General features: G+C 34.5%; 1 protein-coding gene across 2 annotated transcripts in view; it reads right to left on the bottom strand.

The window, feature by feature from the left end:
* The window catches only part of LOC129228038 (cyclin-D-binding Myb-like transcription factor 1), a 37,791-nt gene that overhangs the window by 215 nt on the left and 15,727 nt on the right, over positions 1-21,849 (bottom strand). For both annotated transcript variants that reach the window (XM_054862678.1, XM_054862669.1), the window contains 9 exons: positions 20,784-20,854; positions 18,813-18,912; positions 17,755-17,831; positions 14,636-14,826; positions 14,431-14,540; positions 12,619-12,847; positions 9,196-9,264; positions 9,020-9,102; positions 224-426 (listed from right to left, as the gene is read on the bottom strand). In XM_054862678.1, coding sequence (XP_054718653.1) covers positions 239-426; positions 9,020-9,102; positions 9,196-9,264; positions 12,619-12,847; positions 14,431-14,540; positions 14,636-14,826; positions 17,755-17,831; positions 18,813-18,912; positions 20,784-20,854 — 1,118 coding nt within the window. In that variant the 3' untranslated portion in view covers positions 224-238. The remainder of the gene's footprint in view (positions 1-223; positions 427-9,019; positions 9,103-9,195; positions 9,265-12,618; positions 12,848-14,430; positions 14,541-14,635; positions 14,827-17,754; positions 17,832-18,812; positions 18,913-20,783; positions 20,855-21,849) is intronic.

The raw sequence follows: 21,849 nt of genomic DNA, 5'->3' as shown, positions 1-21,849 counted from the left end.
AGGCTGTGGGTAAAGCGAAGGTTGGTCCTAGAATATTTATCAATTCCTAACGAAGATCACGAGTCCTTTTAAAACTGTTTACCCCCTTACAAGTAACAGCATTAAAACACAAAGAGATAGTTCCAGTATAATTAAATTTCTATTGCTTAAAATTATTGCACAAAAGTCATTAAACAAAAATTTACAAGGTCAAAGTTCAAAGAGAGAGAGAAAAAAAAATTACCTTGAGTAGTAGTCACTACAATGCTTGGGGGGGTGGCGGTGAAGGAGCTGGTACGGCTATTGACTGCAGAATAGTAGGTTTGGGACGGTTGAGCATTGACTGCAGCTCCAAAGAACTGGTCAAACTGTCTGAAGTTGAGCTGGATGATTCATCTTCCATTTTAATTTTTAACACAAAATGTTGATACAAATAATCACAGATTTCTGTAAAACAAATTATTATGTAGTTTGGTCGTTAAAATATCCAGAAGTCAGACACTATTCATACCATTAATAGTAATTGATCTAAAACCCGTGTTTTAAAGCTAACTCCAAAATTTTTGAAGGAATGTATCTCTGCCTCCTCCCCCCCCCCCCCCCATCTCGTCAAAATCGGTAAAGATTGTCTTTAATTTAGTTTTCATGACTTAAATTTCAAAAAATTTCCAGAGGAGAGCTTCTGAAAACTCCTTTCCCTAATATCATTGAAAGTCAACCAAAATTACATTTTTGGAGCTTCAATTGGGAAACATTATGGCCTTAACTTTACCAAAGATGGTCTTTCAATCGTATTATGAAGATTTCAGTTTCAAAAAAATTTCTGGGGATTGACCCTGAATCTCTCTTCCCCCTAATATTACCAAAAATAATTTAAAACTGCGTTTTTGCATCTATAATTTTGAAAAACTTTGGGGGAGAGCCCCTGAACCACCGTAGCATAAAAGGGGATAATCAAAAATTGCATTTTAAAAGGTATAATTTCAAAAAAGGACCGTGGGAGCGTTCCTGAACCTTTCTTTAGATTACCAAAAGTTATCTAACACGCATGTTTAAAACTACAAATTAAGAAAATTTGCGGGATCGGGGTCTGGAATCTCTTTTCCTTAACATCACCAAAGATCTTCCAAAACTGTGTTTTTAGAGCTACAATTTAAAAAAAACTTCATTGGCGAGCTCCCAAACCGCCCTTTTATTAACATAGTTTGAGATATAAAAATAGCGATTTTACAATTACTCTTATATTTCATCTCTCTCTAACATTACCAAAGATCGTCAAAAATTCATTTTCAAGACTACAAATCCTTAAACTTTCTGGGCAGGAGCCCCAGAAAGTTTAAGACACATTTGATATAAAAAAGAGGCCTTTAATTTCATACACCTATTTATTTTTCAACTTTGGAATGGCCCTGAGAGTCGGCTCATGCCCCGGCAGCAACTTCTGACACTAAGCACTGATCCAAAAGAGGGTTTTAACCCTTTTGACAAGACCAAAGACAGTCCAAAATACGGATTTTTAGGCTCTTAATTTTGGAAAATTTTTGGATCAGAACCCCCAATCCCTGCTAACCTCCCTAATATCACTAAAGGTAACTTAAAATTACATTTTCAGAATTTTGATTTCTAAAATTTACAGAAGGACAGCAGCTGCTTACCCGCCCCTTATGCTGTCGTACCAAACATAATCAAAAATCATATTTCTTGGATTTCAATTGCAAACATTTTTTTCTGGGGAACCTCTTTCCCTTGTCTAACGTTACCACAGATAACTTTAGAATGTGCTTTAAGAAGGGAACGCTCCTAAATTTCGATCTCCTTCCCATAAACTCACCCAAAGAAAATGTTTAATGGCGTTTTTAAAGTCTTATTGTCAAAAAATTGAATGCTCTCCCTCCCAAAACCTCTTTTCTTCTCCCCCAGCTTCATCACTTATAATACTTATAACTTCAAAAAATTTCCGAGTTAGAGCAACCGTCTCCTCCCCTAATATGTCAACATGTATCCCAAAATTGCATTTTTAAAACTTCAAAACAGAATTTTTCGGGGGTCATACCTAAGTGTCTTTTTAAAGCTTCAAAATTTTAAAGGGGGCGTCTACAAGCCAAACCCTTTTCCTTGTGTTACTACCAAAAAAAGCCTGAAATTGCATTTTTAAAAATCGATAATTTTTGACTTGTGGTGGTGACACTGACACATCTCAAAAATAAGGTTAAGAAAAAAAAATTTCGTTTGAGACTGTCTTGAATTTTAATAGAACTAATTATAAGTTATATAACTCAAAATTGACAATTCTTTACTTGTGGCGTCGACATTTTTGACTTGTGGCGGTGCTGTATTAGGTGTGAGACATATACATACAATACAGGGTGTTTCAAAATGAATAGCGGGGTTTTAACATGTTATAATATTTATTACACCAAACTTACAGCCACAAGTGATATATCAAATGAAAGAGAAACTCAAACAGTTTTTTGTTTGTTGGCATCAGTGCGTATTCAGTGATGAATCAACCTTGCACCTTAGTGGTCAAGTTAACATCCATAATGTTCGGATTTGGGGCTCAGAAAATCCCCACATGATGGTACAAGTGCAACGAGACTCCCCTAAATTGAATGTTTTTTGTGCCATATCCCGGCAGAAAGTTTATGGTCATTTCTTTTTTGGTCAAAGCAACTGTAACTGATACTTCTTATCTGGATACTTTACAGCTATGGCTCTTCCCTCAACTGACACAAGATGAACCAGAAAACTTCTTCTTTCAGCAAGATGGTGCGCCGCCTCACTGGCATAATGAGGTACGCGATTGGCTTAACCTAACTCTACCCGACCGCTGGATTGGCCGTAAGGGGCCTAATGACAGGGCTTGTTTCCCATGGCCTCCACGGTCACCCGACCTAATACCGTGTGATTTCTATCTTTGGGGGTTTATTAAGGTCCGTGTGTATGTGCCTCCACTGCCAGCCGACCTTCCCGAATTAAAGAACAGAATTGAAACAGCTGTTGCAGCAATTACTAATGAGACACTCATCAAAGTTTGGGAAGAACTCGCATATCGTCTTGACGTGTGCCGAAGGACGAATGGTGATCACATTGAACACTTGTAGGCAATTATTTAAAACTGTTTGAGTTTCTCTTTCATTTGATACATCACTTGTAGCTGTAAGTTTGGTGTAGTAAATATTATAACATGTTAAAACCCCGCTATTCATTTTGAAACACCATGTATAATATCTTAAATCAGACTATCTCAAAGTGGATGCAGCAGCAACCTCAGATGCCACAGGGAGAAGCGATTGGTGCCATAAAATTTCAATAGTATATATAGATGTAGGAAATAAGCTGGCAATTGAGTTATGTTCATTCCGTGCAACTCTGCCCTCTCAAGAAAATTTCAAAATTTTGGTTGCAAAATTCTTTCCTTCCATCTGTACGAATTGATTTAATTTTCCTCCCTAAAAGCCTTTCATTACGATTTAAAAATCTTACAAAAATATTGAAAACATCCGACTTCAATTTCATAGGGTATACAGCAACGCATTTTGAAAAATCGTCCATAATGGATAAATAATATTTCTCTCCCCTCAAAGTTAAATTTGGGACTTCACCTACATCCATGTGTATAAGCTCTAAAGGTTTAGAAGATCTCACAGCCCCAATCGATTTAAAAGAAATACTCCTAGCTTTAGTATATTTACAAATTTCACAATAGTTAACATTTTTATTCAATTCAGGAAGACCTCTAACACTATTGTTTTTGCTAGTTCTAGAAATATATTCATAATTAATGTGACAATATCTCTTGTGCCATAAATCTTCAGGTGAAATTTTACCAATTTTTTCAGAAATGTTACAAACAGGCTCAGAATTATCACAATGTTCACTATTTTTCAAATACAAATATCTATTAGGCTTAAAGAAATATAAATTTATGTCATTTCTACGCTTTGCATAAAATAATTGATTCCAATTTTTGTCATAAACTTTAAGAATGGTATTATGACCAACAAATTTGTTACCTTCCTGTTCCAATTTAGATAATGACAATAAATTACGACGGATTTCAGGATTGTACAGAACATCTTTCAAGATAATTTTCCTATGTCTACCATTAACTTTGACCAACAATTGAATTGTACCAACCCCTAAAATATTGCTTTGTTTACCGTCAACAGCCATATACATTTTTAAGTTATTAACCGGCCTAAAATCAGAGAAAAGATTTTTATTTTTAGTGACATGTGACGTAGCTCCAGAATCGGCAATCCACGTTATATCTGAATCAGATGAAGTAATATTCAAAGCTTCTGACTCATTAATTTCACTCACATTATGTTGAGAATTAGAAGATCCTTGAGATAAATTTTTAGAATTTAACTTTGCCTTAAATTTAAAACAATCAACCTTTTTATGCCCAAAAATCCCACAAAAATTACATTTCCCTTTAAATCTATTTTTACTAAAATTTGACACAGGTTTACGACTACTTTTACAAGGATGGATCTTACAGGCAGGTAGCGAATTGGGAACGGTCACATACACAGCAGGTGTCTGTAGTGGAATGTTCATTTCAGAAATTCTATTTGCTTCGAGCAACAGTTCTTGTTCTATTTTTAATGGAGTAAAGTCCACGTCAGACCATCGGTAGATTTGCTGTACTATGGATGTGAATTCAGGGGGTAAACTCCGGATATACTGGAAACCTATGTAAAGGTCGGACATCACATGGCCAACTTCTTTTAACTGTGATGCAGCTGCTTTCACTCGGCAGATGAAAAGACCAACAGTCTCACCTTCTTGAAACTTGACTTGAAAAAATTTATCCAACAGGGATATCAATCTGGCACGGGTGTCAGGTTCAAAATACTTGCACAAGATTTCCCAAGCTATCTTTCCTTCAGTAGTGCATTCGATGAGAGGCTTGAATTCTTCTGACAGGAACTGATAAATGGTAGTATAAGCTCGGGTTCTTCTAAGATTCATTTCCGCTTTATCTCGGAACGTCAATTTTTCTTCTTCAAGTTTCTTTTCTTTTTCGTCAGCTTCGATAAATTCCCAGCTGCCCGAATGACGCAGGACAACTTGTATGTTTCTCTTCCAAGTATTCCAATTATTGGCATTTAGTAAAAGTATTGTAGGGACTTCCATACTTTCAAAAATTTCACGATGTTTTAAAAATTCTTCAGAGCATAAAAATTCAAATTTTCCAAGTTCTTCAGGTTATGGCCAGGAATTGCAAAGTCCAGGGGACCTGGGCCCATAACCACTTGTGAGCATTAAGTGTAGTGAAATTTAGACTTACTACACCGCTAGTAGAAGTGAACTTGCAAAAAAAATGTCCACAGCCTGAAGTTGGAGAAAAAGAAAAACACGTGAAGCATTTTTCCTCAAGGAAAATCTGTATTTATTATCCTCAAAGGATTTCTAAAGTTGACGAACAACATCTTCATTGATATTTAAAAAACCATTTTGAAAAATAAACAAATATTAGCCGCTAATATACAACGAAACATTAAGTTTACGAACATGCTGATTCCAAGGAATATAAGGCATTACCGTAACACACAAAAATAGGCCTAAAGGCATTTTATAACTTTAAAATTGACATCACGTTGTATTACGCCCTGCCAGGAGTAAAGAGCACTGGCAGACATCACGAAATCACGACGAATTACTACGTGCAACACATTGCGGCTATGTGAGGTGAGAGAGAGAGCGAAAAAAATCGCTCGAAGTATTTAAAGTCTTCACATGGCTTTCAAATTAAGAATATGCAAAATACAAGATGTGTTGCCAATGAAAGAAAGTTAAAGATAAATCAAAAAGTAACTCAATCAAAAAAAACTTCGCGGTTATAAGATACAATGAACTCGCGACTCGGTTCACCCAAAAGTTCATTCATTTGACTGAGTTATTGCAACCGATCGCATAAATGATATCACAACGTGATGCAATGTTTACATCGAAAAAGGATTGATTCTGCATGATGCAAAAACGTATTTTTAATGATTTTTGTTTTTCAAATTAAGTGATTCTTTCACTTTTTGTGAAAGTTTAAATTAAAAATCTAACACTGAGAACCAGGCTGTCAACAAGCAAATTGATGAATGGCTAGAACAAGAAATAATCAGACCGAGTTCATCTGAGTATGCAAGTCCAATTGTACTGGTAAAAAAGAAGGATGGAAGTACCAGATTATGCGTTGATTACAGAAAACTAAACCGTAAATTCGTTAAAGATTGATTCCTGCTGCCATTAATAGAAGACGTGTTAGACAAACTTTATGGAGCTAAAGTGTACACAACACTCGACTTGAGAAACGGTTTTTTTCATGTGAACATAAATGAAGATTGCAAACAATTCACCTCTTTTGTCGTTCCAGACGGACAGTTCGAGTTTAACAAAGTTCCTTTCGGTCTAAGTACAAGCCTTAGTGTTTTCCAAAGATATATTTACAGTATTTTCTGGGAGCTTATGCGTAAAGGCATTGTAATAATCTATATGGACGATTTAGTAATTCCAGCTAAGGAAGAGAAAGAAGGCCTTGAAAAGTTGAAGAAAGTATTCGAAGTTGCTTCAAAATATGACTTGGAAATAAAGTTTTCAAAGTGCCAGTTTTTGCAAAGAAGAATAGAATTTTTAGGCCACATCGTGGAGAATGGGACAATTCGTCCGTCAACAGCTAAAACGCTAGCAGTAAAAAAATTTCCCACACCGACTACCGTTAAACAAGTTCAGATTTTTTTAGGTCTCACCGGTTATTTCCGCAAGTTTATTCCAGGATATTCCAAAATAGCAAAACCACTAAGCGACTTGACGAGAAAAGATAATTCATTTGTATTTGATCGACCCCAAATTGAAGCGTTTGAAACGCTGAAGAAAAAATTAACAGAAAGTCCAGTGTTGAGTATTTTTAGACCAGGAAGAACTACTGAACTGCATACAGATGCAAGCCAAATTGGCTATGGAGCCGTTTTATTACAAGAAGCCGACGACGGAAAATTGCATCCTGTCCTCTACATGTCCCAGAAAACCTCTCCGGCAGAAGAAAAATACAGTAGTTACGAGTTGGAAGTCCTTGCTATTATCGCAGCTTTAAAGAAATTTCGTACTTATCTCCTGGGTAACCACTTCAAAATTGTGACAGATTGCTCAGCATTTCAAAAAACTATGGACAAAAAAGATTTAGTCACTCGAATAGCCAGATGGGCACTTCTATTGGAAGAATATGACTACGAAATAGCACATCGTCCCGGCAACAGAATGCAGCACGTTGAGGCTTTAAGTAGGAATCCCGTGGCTGTTATCACGACTGATACTCTCACTGCAAAGTTAAAACGGGCTCAACAAGAAGATGAAAGCGTTCAACATTTGAAATCCCTCCTGAAAGGCAGTGACGCTCAAGACTTTTTCGAAAGAATGATGTTTTGTATAAGTATGAAAACGGTCGTGAAGTAATTGTTGCTCCCAGAGACATGCAAACTGAACTGATAAAGTTAGCTCACGAAAAAGGACATTTCGCAGCAGCAAAGACCGAATAGATCGTCAAATTGGAATTTTTCATCCCAAACATAACTAGACGGGTGCAAGATGTAATTATGAACAGTGTGCCATGCATACTAGCAAATAAGAAAAGTGGAAAGAAAGAAGGATTCTTGAACCCTATCCCTAAAGAAGATGTACCGCTAAGCACCTACCATGTTGACTTTATAGGTCCTATGCCGTCAACAAACAAGAGGTACCAACACATCCTGACAGTGGTTGACGCATTTACGAAGTTTACCTGGCTTTATCCAGTTAAATCCACTTCTGCAGAAGACGCGCTCGACAAACTGAGACTGCAACAGAAGACTTTCGGAAATCCCAGAAGAATAACAACCGACAGAGGACCAGCATTCACCGCTAAGGCTTTTAGTGACTATTGCATTGATGAAAAAATAGAACATCTGCCTATAGCAACTGGAGTTCCCCGTGGGAATGGCCAAGTAGAAAGAGTGCACCGCACGCTTATACCGGTTCTCAGCAAGTTATCCATTGAAGATCCTACCAAATGGTACAAGCATGTAGACAGATTACAAAGGATACTTAACAGCACCTCCAACCGAAGTACTAAGCGGACTCCCTTTGAATTGTTGATCGGTACCGCAATGAGAAACAAAGAAGATCTTCATATGCGGGAACTGTTAATGGAGGAATTTGTGGAAGAACTAGAAGACGCTCGAAATCTGCTCCGGCAAGAAGCAAAGAAAAATATCCAGAAAATTCAATCGGAAAACAAAAGAACGTACGATAAGAAGCGTAAAAAAGCTCCTGTATACCAAGAGGGAGATTTAGTGGCTATCCAACGGACGCAGTTCGGAACTGGTCTAAAATTATGGCCGAAATTTTTAGGACCGTACAAAATAAAAAGTGTTAAATCAAAAGATAGGTATGAAGTAGAAAAAGTAGGTAATCATGAGGGCCCTAACTCAACGATTTCATCCGCTGACATGATGAAATACTGTTCACGAATTTAGGATTGTGTTTCATTCTTTTTGTTTTGTTGTATTTACTTTCGTTGTGATTTATGTAAAGCTTAATTATGTTTATTTTCATACATCGAAATTTTATGTCAGTCACGGAGGCCAGTTCCTGCAGGATGGCCGAATCTGTAGGAAATAAGCTGGCAATTGAGTTATGTTCATTCCGTGCAACTCTGCCCTCTAGCGGGGAGTTCGATAAAGAAGGAGACACCTGTTAATGTTCCGCGATGGCGGACGTCTTTTTTCCCGCGTGTGTTTTGTCTTGTGCTTTGTGTTGTATGCAATAAATATTATGTGTCGTCACCTGGTTGTAGTTCTTAGCAACGGATCCTACATCCTACTACAATGAAGAACACAAGTATCGTTCAAAATACCCCTAGACAGTGCCGCAAATTCTACATAGATATATGTAATGAGATTTACTAGGGAGCCATGAGAAGTTTGGGAACCACTGTCTTAACTGAACAATCACTAACAAATAATTTTTCAGTATCTTTGTGAAACTCTTGTAAAATACAAACCTTGAAATGAAATGACAGTTGAATTTGGCACATGTCTTTTAAGACTCCACCATTTCCCTCGTAGCCACTGAGGAGAACGGACACTGCAAAACAGGCAATAACATGTTTGTCATTTAAAACAAAATAGAATAGGAAAAAAAACTAATAAAGAAAAAAGTCTATAATTAATAAACAACCTCAACCAGCCCTTTGACAGATTTGACCACTCAATCTGATTTTCATCTGTTGCATTTAATGCACAAACCCTGTAATATGAAAATATATTTTTCAGAACACAAATTGAGCTTTCAGTATCATAAATAACCTGTGTCTTCTGAAAATCTGAATACATTTTTATTTTCATTAAATGGACAAACAAGTTTCACCTCATTAGATACTAATTTTTAATTGTTGTTTACAAACAAATATCTTTAAAATAAACATAAATACAAATGTGACGACCGGCTCGGGGCCCAGCTAGGCTGGCTCTAGTCAGTTTATTAGTTCCCAATGAAGATCAATGGCCCTCTTGAAGCTATCCACCCCCTTGCTTATTACCACTTCTTCCGGTAAGCTGTTCCAAGTGCCCACGACTCTACTAAAGACGTAATTTTTCCTAACTTCTAGATTAGCCTGAGATTTGAATAGCTTAAACCAATGTCCCCTTTTCTTGCTTTCTGTGAGAAAATTTAACCTGTTAACATCTTTCATTTTGATAAGTTTAAACAACTGAATCATGTCCCATCTTACTCTCCTTTGCTCTAGGCTATATATATTAAGCATATTAAGTCTGGTATCATCATGGAGGTAGGAGTACAGAAGGGAATCTCTACTCCCATTTTCGTGCTTGAAGTAACTGTGAGAGAGCAGCGGCCATGTTGGTCGGTGAGAAAGGGGAAAAAGACTCATATTATGCCTGCTAAATTTTTGTGTGTTTTACTTCTCTCGCTTAAATTGATAATGAAAGTATTTATTGTTTACTTAGGAAATTAAAAAATAATGCCCAACAAAATTGTATTTTAAGCTTTAAATTTCCACAGAATAAACAAAGATGTTTATGTTTAAAGGTATGGAGATATCTTTACGACACATAAACAGTTCGGTAGTTTAAAATAATATTCCCCATAGTTTCAAAAAAATTTTGACACTGCCTTAGAAAATTTAATTTGAATCCACTATCACTACAGCACACAACCCAGTAGACTTAATAGGCTTAATATGTATAGCCTGGGGCAAAGGAGAGCCAGAGGGGACATGATTCAGTTGTTTAAACTTATCAAAATGAAAGATGTTAACAGGTTAAATTTTCTCACAGAAAGCAAGAAAAGGGGACATTGTTTTAAGCTATTCAAATCTCAGGCTAACCTGGAAATTAGGAAAAATTACTCCTTTAGTAGGCTTGTGGGCATTTGGAACAGCTTACTGGAAGAGGTGGTAATGAGCAAGGGGGTGGATAGCTTTAAGAGGGCCATTGATCTTCATTGGGGATTTAAAAACTGACTAGGACCAGCCTAGCTGGGCCCAGAGCCTGTTGCTGGTCATCACATTTGTATTTGTAAAATATTTAACCGGCGGCACTCGATAAGTGGTGGGATGATGCAAAGAAAAGTACAAAATTTTTTATTCTTAGTCAATACAAAATACAATGGTATAGTTACTATACTGTCATTAGTAAAAAGAACCCACCAACATATTGAATTAATTTCTCAATTTAGAAGCCTATCCTAAAATGACTTATCTCATTTGTTATTGCAATGATAGTACAAATTAAAACAAGTTGTTCAAAACTTCAAGGCTTTAATTGTAAAATTCACATCAGTTAAAAAAAAAAAAAACTGTTGAAAGAGTGATAAAATATTTTAAAAAAGAAACCTGTATGTTTTTTAAGTTTTGAAACACATTCTTTTGATTTTCTTTATTTATTTCTTTTTTCTTATAATTATTTATTTATTTATTTATTATTATTATAATTATTATAATTTTTTTTTTGATTAATCTATTTTTAAATGTCTCTTCAGTAAACCAATAAGATGATCAATTTTTCATAAATTTTTAGATTTTCTTACTTAAAAAATTTTTTACACCTCAGATTATTCTAACTGATTTATCTTCACTAAATAAGCGCATGTATAACTATGGCACTGTTTTTATAGTTCTGCTTTTTAAGTCACACTCGGAAAGTTTCTTAAAAATAAATATATCTTTGACAAATTTAGGAGTTATTTTCTGAGTGATCCCTATGCAGCTTCATTTAATGTAAAGATGTTCAGATTTAGACTATGATAACAGACTTAATATGATAGGCTTAATATGTATAGCCTGGAGCAAAGGAGAGTCAGAGGGGACATGATTCACGATATAATTTTGGCACGGAAAGCAGGACGAGGGGTCATTGCTTCAAGCTATTCAAATCTTAGGCAAACCTAGAAATTAGGAAAAATTACTTTTTTAGTAGGGTCCTGGGCACTTGGAACAGCTTACTGGAAGAGGTGGTAACGAGCAGGGGGGTGGAAAGCTTTAAGAGGGTCACTGATCTCCATTGGGGACTTATAAACTGACTAGGACCAGCCTAGCTGGGCCCAGAGCTTGTTGCTGGTCTTTGTATTTGTATCAAAGCAAAAAGACCAGACCCAAATGTAAAACTCACTTCAAATTTGCATTAAAAAAAAATAGATACAATTTGCGAGTGCACTGGTAGTTTCTTGCATCAATGTTTTATTAAAGTTAAAGATCATGTTTCTATGTTTATTTATTTTTACAAATTTAAAAAAAAGTTTACTTAAGATGCAATAAAAAAAAGAAAAAAAAACCCCTGAAAATAGCTGTTCAGTTGATTCTTACTTATGTAATATAAATGGGCTATTACAAGTGCCACTACTATTACAAGTTTGTAGATTATAAATTTAATAATCATGCTTTACAGCAAAATAGAGTGGTACTACATGAAACAACAGTTATGAGTCCCTGGGGAATACATATGGCGAAGAGCCAATATAAAGTTTCACATGAGATAACAACAAAGAGCACATTGTAGGTTTTAAAAGGCTTGATTGAAGAGCCTTACATAGCATTAAATTATGTTTCAAAGCAATGCAAAATAACTTGTAACTAAAATGAATCAATGAATTTCTATGTAAAATTGTTTTAAAATGCTTCAGGACATTGCAGCTGATAATGACAGCATTATGAATTTCATAAATTTAGAAAAACTATTTAAACATCATAGCACAGGTAACAAAGTGAGTGTGTGGTAAGAATATGAAAAATTCTAAGCATATGTAAAATACATCATTATAATTTACATAAAAATGAGGGGAACAAAAGTATTGGAAAAATCTTACAAGACAAGCATTTTCGTCACAGAATGTCTTATTTCATACCAATTTAAAAGTTAGAGCAATACATTTATAGTTGACACAAAAAATACTTTAAAAAGTGCATCCCAAGCTTTTACACTTTAAATCAAGAAAAATACCACCACTAGTTCATTGTCACACTAAAAATAAAGAACAGCAATCAAAATAATTTTTTGAACAGAGAACTAAAAGATGAAGGGAAGCAACATTAAAACTATCTATTCCACCAAAAGGTTGAAGAAATAATGAAACTTAATTTTTAACCTGCAAATCAAAGTTATGTCATCTTCTCTGGTCCAGTCTGTCCCCCCTGCCACTTTCCAGTTCAGATAATTGAGCCACTTGGTGCGACATTGCTTCTCAGAACGAGTGCCGACCCTTTCCGCGACCACAGCCCAAGACAAGCCTGTCGAAATCATCTCGCCAGGCAAGGCATTGGCCAATTCGTAAACAGCTTCAGCAAGCCTCCGCTCTTCTGCTGGCAGCCACTTTCCTGAAAAGCATAACAAAGCACTGAGCTGATAATACTTACTAATACTATAAATGTGAAAGCGAGAAGTGGTCTAAATTAAGATTTTGAGTCTCAAAATTGCTCTTTTCTACACATTGATGGGATATTTTACACAGATTTTTTTTTGCCTGATTGCTGAACATGCGTCACTTGGCGCAACTTTTATTTCTGTGGTAGATTCAGGGCCTGCTCTAGTAGTTTTGCCGCCCCAGGCAATGTTTACAAGTGCCGTCCCTGGTCTTATTAATACATATATTTTTCTTAAATCATCAAGCATACACTCATGTATTGCTGCAATTTGAGCTGCAAAGAATAAAAACTGAGGAACAAATTTTACTTTTTCTTTTGCCCCCCCCCCCTCCTTACATTTGTCATCATGAAATTGGCTGCCCCTAAAATATGCCATCCTAGGCAGGTTGTCTACCCCAGGAGCACACAGTGACGGTGATTCTAGGAAAGAAAGGGGGGGGGGGGATTTTTTATGCTTATTTTTTTTCCAATTGAGGAACCAAAACTAGAAATTATATTTAAAAAAAAAGCACAAATGTCAAAAGTTTCAGAACATAATTATTTGCTTTACATTGTATATCTGTTTATGAAACATTATTTAGCACAAGCAGTAATTTTTAGTTTATGTATTCATTGTTTAGATATTAGTAAATCAATTGTTTTACTTAAACAAGCCATACTTGTTCAATGAGATTATTACCAAGTGTTTGTGACATCTCAAAATACTTTCCGGTAAATAATGTAAGCCTAATTCATGTCTAAGTGTTTTTTCGGGGAAAGTTATTGAGTACAAAATTCATCAAAATCTTAATAAAAACATGAGTTAAGTTGTTAGATTTACATCAGTTACCACTCATCTGCTCTCAAAACCAGCTCTAGCAAAATTTAGTAAATTTTCCCCTCTTTTTTTTATTTTTATTTATTTATTTATTAATCAATATATTTATTTATTTATTTATTTATTTATTTTGCCCTCACTTTTCAGTCTCAATCGCCGCCTCTGGTGCAATACGACAACGCAATGCAGCAAAAGTAAGGTATATTGTTGGCAGAATCAAGCACTTGCACAAACATTCATGACATTGTAACCCACTAGGCTTTCTTAATGGACGTATGTGTCTACAATTGGATCACTTACAATAGAGCATTGGATTGCTGCTGAAAGTCTGTGTGTGTACATTTTATATCATGACTACGGCTACATAGGAAGTGATAGAACAAGAAAAAAAAAGATATATTGAAGTGCAAAAAATGCAAGAAACATTATTAAGAAATAATTTGACAATCTTTAATATGAAGCATTAGATTTCATACTGTCACAAACTTATTATGAACCATATTATAAAATAGTTGGAGTATTTACATTGCATAAGCATCAACTAGGGTGGACTCATCCATTTCATAAATCTCAGTCTCAAAGAAACAGAAATGATGGGGAAAAAAATGATAGGGGAAATAAGCACTATGCAGAACAGAAGTTTTAGAAATAATTCTATGCAGTGTAATTGTGTGAGAGGTGAGTATTTTTTAACCATTGAATGCAGGTCGAAGTTTACCTTGATTGCAGTTGTCTTTCATCAAACGACAACGATCTTTAATTGATGAAGCACTTCTTCCCATTGCTGCTCCGATTGCTTGCCAATCATTACCATAAACTGAGCGTAATCTTCAAAAATAAATAAATAAAATAAATAACACAAATAGAAAACAAATCATCAAACTTTTTAACAAATCAAAACACTTTTAAGAGTTTTAGCTCACTTTTTCAGCTTATCTAATTCATCAGTTGTGTACTTGCCAACATGGTTCTTGTTATCATACATTCTGATTACTCTCCTGTACACAGAAAACAAAGGCCTGTTCAACCCTTTAGCAATTGTTCTGTAAAAATCTTTTCTTTCATCCTTAGACATCTCAAACACAATTGTGGCAGGATTTGTAATTTCGTGTTCCTTATATAAGAAAAGAGAAATGAAGCATTATTCATCCTCACAATAATAAAAAAAAAAAATATATATTTAATTACCACGGTGGTCGTTGCTTATATGAATCATGTTTGTCCTAAACAGTTTTGATTCCATAAAGCAGCGGATTCAATAAAGCGGCTAATTTAACAAAGCTGGATTTTGAAGATTTGATTCATTAAAGCGGTTGATTCAATTAACCACTGATTTAATTACCGGTGTCCACTATATACATTTACTGAGCTTAAATAATCACAGCATCATTTCAGTAACTGGTACTTTCAGCAGAATTTTTTGAGCAATCACGATTGCTTATTGTTCTCACTTGACTCTTTTGATGTGCTATCATTTTATTTTCCCGCCAGCACCCTCTGCAGCATCACTGTCGACGGGATCTCACGATGCTGCTCCTATAGCAAAAACAGCCTCTAGGTTGCGTCCATATCCTACACACACACGCAGACATACACACATCTACACACACATATATATACATACATACACACACCTACACACACACACATTTATATACATACACAAACACATACACAAACACATACATACACACACGCATACATACAGACACCTACACATACCTACAGACACCTACACATACATGCACACCTACACACAACTACCCACACACTCATCACTTATGCCTGCACACAGACACAAACACATATGCCTACACACACATACACATACCCCCTTACACACAAACACACATACCCCCCACACACACAAACACACATGCCTACATACACACACACTTGTGATTGCGAAAAACATAATTTGAATTCAAGAGGTCAAAATTAAAATTATTTTTTTAAAACTATTTTTAGCACCAGTTATTTTATAATATTTTAACTGTGTAACAACATACATGTATCATCGCCTCAGAGCAACAGGTGGATTACTTAGTGTTAGTTCTTGGATTAGATGTCTTAGTGTTGCTCTGAGGCAATGACATCTAGTTTGTTCCTGTCAGGAAAACAATTATCATTGAAGATGAATTAAAAGCATATCATAATGTAAGCAATTTTCAAAAATTGATACTTATATCCTAATAGTCTAAGAGCCCATGAGCGACAAACCCAAACGTCATAATATACAGGCACAAAATTTTTCTGTGTAAGTACATCACAGCAGGTAAGAAAGGTTCGCTCTTATTTAAGCTGAGTCATGCTGGTTTTGGAAGGAAACAGGTAGCAAAGGTGCATAAAATTGCTGCAAAAACTAAACATCATAGATTCATTCCATGTCACATGACCTAGTGGTCTCCATCCAACCACCTCCGATTTAGAGGATGTTTTAGAGAGTTACAGACACATGCCTTTGAAACTAATCTATACAAATTTTCAGCTTCCAAGATGCAAATTACAAGGATCTAGGATACTTCAAAGGAAAGTTGGCTCCGGAATAGTCTCCAATGGGGGAACCAAAACATGGCAATTCGTTTCAGAAAGCTGATCCGTCATTTTGGAACCCTTTTTTTATTGATCCAAGATCCCCAGAATTCAAACTTTGCTAATAATTTCATTTTCATTGAATTATACAACAATAATAACAAGTAAAAGTTTACTACTTAATATGTGTATAAATAAAGTTTGCTTCATTTCCAATCGAATTTGGTTATAAAAAATCTTTACTTGTATGTTTTCATTCATAAACACAAATGTTACACACGAGTTATCACAGTACTGTGCTTATTTAATAAATTTAAAAAAAAACATCTGAGATAAATTTTATTTGGTTATTTGATGGAGGCGGGGACGAGTAGACCTCCTTCTGGGTGCCACTTGCTACACCACTGGGCGAATGCTAATACAATTGATTAACTTTTTTTATACTCCAGAAAAAGTCCCCAAAAGTAGAAAACCTTCTGGCAACCTGTTTGCTTACTTTCAGTCTATCCTTTCCATGAACAGAGTAAAGATCTATCTTCAACTCCAAATAAAACAGGCAAAGCAAACATGTTTTATTTCCATGTGCATAAGAGTAATAATAAAAAAAACATCAAATGTCATAAAAACATTTTAATTGTTAAGAACATGAATTTGCGCAATAACTTTATATAATTTATGTTGAAGTTAAAATTTAGCAAACAAAAATTGGCAGTTAAATTGAATGCAATCCTATATTATCCCAGACACAATAACCACGTTTAATCAAATTACACAAAAAAATGCAAAAAAAAATTTTTTTTTGGAAAAAATTAAAAAGTGAGCCAATTGCTGACCACTGATCTAAACAGTTGACACAGTGAGAAGAGAAGTAAGTGACCACAGACAAACTTTAGTTAAAGAACTTGCTTTGAACATTGCAGACATTCTGTATAATTTGAATCTGTCCAGTGTTGACATCATACTGAAGCTTTCATTAGTAATGTTTCTAAGTCACCCTTGATAACAGTACCTACTGTCTGACCACGGATTGTATGGAAAGACAAACATCCGTTTTATAGCCGGAAATGGACAAATCTATTATTTTTAGCGATGTCAGCTTTTGCAGAAGCAGAGTCTCATTCAAATGAGCAGAATATATGCATCACATTTTTACTTTTCCCCCCCATTCAGATAGATTCGTCTCATCTGGACTTCTAAAAATTCCATACAATCCGTGATTGGACAGTACAGGGTACTCAGGGCAACACCAACAACAAATTGTCAAAGCACATTGATGTTTCTCCTATCGTTTGCGCTAGCAGTCTCCAAATCTTTGTTTTTACATTAACATCCCTTTGCTTCTTGGTTCTTCATTTGAAAATTAACATGCAGCTGGGAAAGATGTGTAAAAGAAGTGATGGTCAAGTGAGAGATTTCTGTGTTTAAAAATTTTCAAGGATATATGAATCGTTGGCTCATATTCATTTCCAGTTACATATTATTCAAACATTCAAGAACTAAAATTAAATACCTCACAATACAGACGGATATTATTTTCCAATAATTCTATTTCTTCTTTAGCCCACATACCTTGCTTCCACATATGTCCTATGTACAGAAGAAAAGAAACAGTTAACTGTGATAAAACAACCTATCATATATTTTATATACAGGATCTTCATAAATGGTTTTGAAAAAATAGGAAGGGTAATAGTACTCTTATACAGAGTGAATTTGATTGAATCTGCCATACAAAAGGGGGTGATAGAAGACCCTAAGCGGAGCACAAAACCAGCCAGTATTGTGTCCAATTGTTAACCGCAACCGAGTTATAGTAGATGTAAGAAAAATGATGAAAAAAAACAAAATTCTGAGAAAACAACCGATTTCTGAGATAACAAAATAAGTACATATTTGGAAAGAGCAGAGTAAATCTCTCAAAATGGTACTTTTCCCATCAAGATAGTCGCATTTTACAGCGAGTTACAAGCTTTAAAACATTGGACACACTCAAAATTCGACAAATTCTACTGTAGAGTGAAAATTTACAATTCCAGGTTTCAATTTCGAAGCTGAGAGACTACCATGAGCTCATTGATAAGCAGAAGGGGGAAAGTTGGCTCCCCCTTTCAAAAAGGGAATTTCAGATAAAACTTTGAAAGAAATGGTGTTTGATGAAATGCTTGCTTAGTTGTACTAATATTTTTAAAACCTCACATGTTATACTATAGCACTGAGATGATAGGTAAAATAAGAAAAAGAAACGTCAGCTAGTTTGTTACCTAACTGAGAGAGATGGATTTGGTTGAGTCAGATTAGGATCTAGAAATATTGCTCTACAATATAACCCTAACACCGAAAATTTTTTAGGTGTGAAATAATTCAATTTGCACGCCAAACTGAGTGAATACTGTTATTAAGGATTACAATTTAGCCTTAAGATCCATAGTAAACATGTTTTATCCTGATATTAAGATTTAAAAGATGAATTTTTGCTTTTTAATTCATGAAAACAATTTTTAAACACCCTATACAGACATATAAAACAAAGTTTTTTTTCAGAGAATAAATATTGAATGAATGCATTACCTTTATTATGCAAAGTTGTTTTTTCTTCCCTACTGGTAAACCAATTTTGATTTATACCTTGTTTACATTGTAAATTATTTGGTTCTTGAAAACTAAGAATCTAAACAATAAAATATTTTAGAAATCTATCACATCACATTTTCACACATACCAATAAATATGCAACAATGAGCACTAAAAACTAGGATAGATAATCTATAACCATCTTATGCACATAGCATACAAATATATAAATGGAGATGGGATTCAGCCATTACGAACGGGTTTGAGCTAACCATTACTTAAAAATTCTCAACATTCCACGAACCAGCATATAAAGACAGAAACACTTATTCAGTAATTTTCTGAGGTTCTCAAAAACAAAATCAATGCAAACGAGTACAGAAAATTTATAGAAAATATTTGATAAAATTTTGAAAGTTATTTCATTCTAAAAGTGTTCTTCCAGATCAAATTTGTTCAGAAAAAAGAAATAGATTGACTGTCTAAAATATTTCGAACATAATGATATAAGTTGACTTAGTTGGATTACCACTAGAAGATTGGGACCCAGAGCCTTGACTCTGGTAATTCTTGAGTAAAAACAAAAAAAAAAAAGATGAAAGTAGTGAACACGGAAACGCTTTTTGGAAATTAAAGTAAAAAAGTTATTTATTTTTTGTTGAACTACATGAACTTGAAAATGAGTATTTATTGATTTTTTTAATACGTCATTATTATGTGCTTAATATTTTATTATTATTCCTCCATAAAAAAAATCTCAAAAAATTTCAAGCACACCGGTTCTTGAATGATTTGAATCCCATCACTGTAATTCATTAGAGTCTATGACAGTATCCTCATTTTGTTATTTTTAATTACAGTATTTTAAATTACAAACACTATTATTTACTGTGTTTAAGGCCCCATTCACCACCATTTACCTTGTTCAAGACCTTAATACTGACCAATACAGAAAAAACTCAAAATTTTACACAGTAATCTATCAAAAATACCACTCAGGATTAAAAAACAAATTAAACATATATTCTGATATTTTTTCTTTAACCAATATCATATCTAGTAATGCATTTATAATTACAAAGTTGTTACAAATAATGACTAGAATAATGACTATTTAGCTTTAAACAAAAGCAAAATAGCAATATTTTTTCTCCATGGGATGCAATAAATGTTGAAAACAAAATATGTCTTCCATTATTAAACAAAAAACAAAACTAAAGTAAAACTTACATGGGCGCCCATATGCAAAATTATAAGGGGTGAAGGGAGGGGAGGCTCAAAAATTTTAGCCATAGTATAGCAGGATATTTTCCCCATGGAGGCAGATTTCAGGACAGATTAGAGTCATTAAAATTTGACATTTTTAATTATTTATTTAGTAATGGCTGGAGAAGAAATATTTTTATATTTTTGTAAAGAAAAAGTACTAAAAGCAAGGAAATTCTAATTTCCAAGGGGGGCTCGAGCCCCCCCCCCTTCCCCCTATATGGGCACCCTTGAAAACTTATGAAGGTAATTTGAATAATTAAAGAAGATAATAAGTAGCTCTGCATTATTCTGGCCTAATTGCAGTCAGTGGATTTACAGTTTGAATTGGTCGGATAATTATTTCGTGTAAAAAGAGCCATTTAATGCCATTTTCGGGACGTAAAATTAAACTTTGAACGGTTTGGTTCTTTTCCGGCGTTTGAAAACCCACCTACGTTCATTCTTGGGTGCCTAAGAATATGCCTGCCAAATTTGGTACAGATCCGAAGTAAACTGTGGATTTGTATATGGAACAAATACACATATGCATAAACACACATATATATACAAGCATATATATTCTTTATTTTATTTATATAGATTATAATCCATAACTTGAAAAATGAGCTTAGGGGACATACGTATCCAATAATGGTCGTTAAAGGTATAAAAACAAGAAGAACATGCTTTTAAAATTAATATATATTTATTATATCATACCTGAGTAGCATCAACGGGCGAAAAATTCTTTGGGGGTATTTCTACAACACCAGTCAAACCATCCATACCATCTGGAAATGAATTAAAATACTCAATAGACAACTTTAATGAGCAGATATTAAGATGAGCAGTTGAAAGTTTCATAATATATAATATAGTGAAGTACTGTTAATATGTTTTTGAAGGGACTGTATGAAAAGAAAGTATAAATCGAAAAATGTATAATAATTTATTGAAATGAAAGATGTTACGGGGCTGAAGTTTAGCACTGAAAACAGGACAAGGGGTCATTGTTTTAAGCTATTTATATCTCAGGCTAACATGGATATTAGGAAAAATTATTATTTTAGCAGGGTAGTGGAACCTTGGAACAGCTTACCGGAAGAGGTGATAATGAGCAAAGGAGTAGATAGTTTTAAGAGGGCAATTGATCTTCACTGGGGATTGTAAATTGACTAGGACCAGTCCAGCTGGGGCCAGAACTTGTAGCTGGTCGTCTCTTTTGTATTTGTATATATCAATATGCAATGGGACTCGATCAGCACTGATTAAAGAAATGTATAAATGATAAAAACGTGTAAAAAAGAAATGTATAAACAATGTACCACTGCATATATATAAAGTCTTGATCGCTTTTTTAAAAAATCAAACAATTATCCAAATTAGTTTAAACCTGTTTTTTTATTCTGTTATTTTTATTATTATTATTATTATTATTATTATTTAATTATAGTTATTTTTCACACTGCTTCATTGAGAAGAATAGCTTCATTGAGAAGAATATAATTTTTTGGGTGAAACAAACTGAAAATACATTAGAACCTCTCTAACACAACAACTTCTTATTGCATTGGTGGTAATTGGTCACTAGGAGAGATAGTTATGCCCGACAGCTATTTTCATAAAATTATGTACGATAAAAATTAGAGACGTACCGAGTAGCACTTTGGCCGAGTAGCTGAGTACCGAGTACTCGGCCTTTCACCACTCGGCCGAGTTACCAAGTACCAATTATGTTTTAAGAACCACCGACACACATGTGATGAATTTTGAACTTATTGGAATA

The sequence above is a fragment of the Uloborus diversus genome, chromosome 1, assembly GCF_026930045.1.
Source record: "Uloborus diversus isolate 005 chromosome 1, Udiv.v.3.1, whole genome shotgun sequence".
In the NCBI taxonomy this organism is placed as follows: domain Eukaryota; kingdom Metazoa; phylum Arthropoda; class Arachnida; order Araneae; family Uloboridae; genus Uloborus; species Uloborus diversus.
Note: the sequence above shows the minus strand (reverse complement) of the source record. Positions and strands in the feature narration are given on the sequence as shown.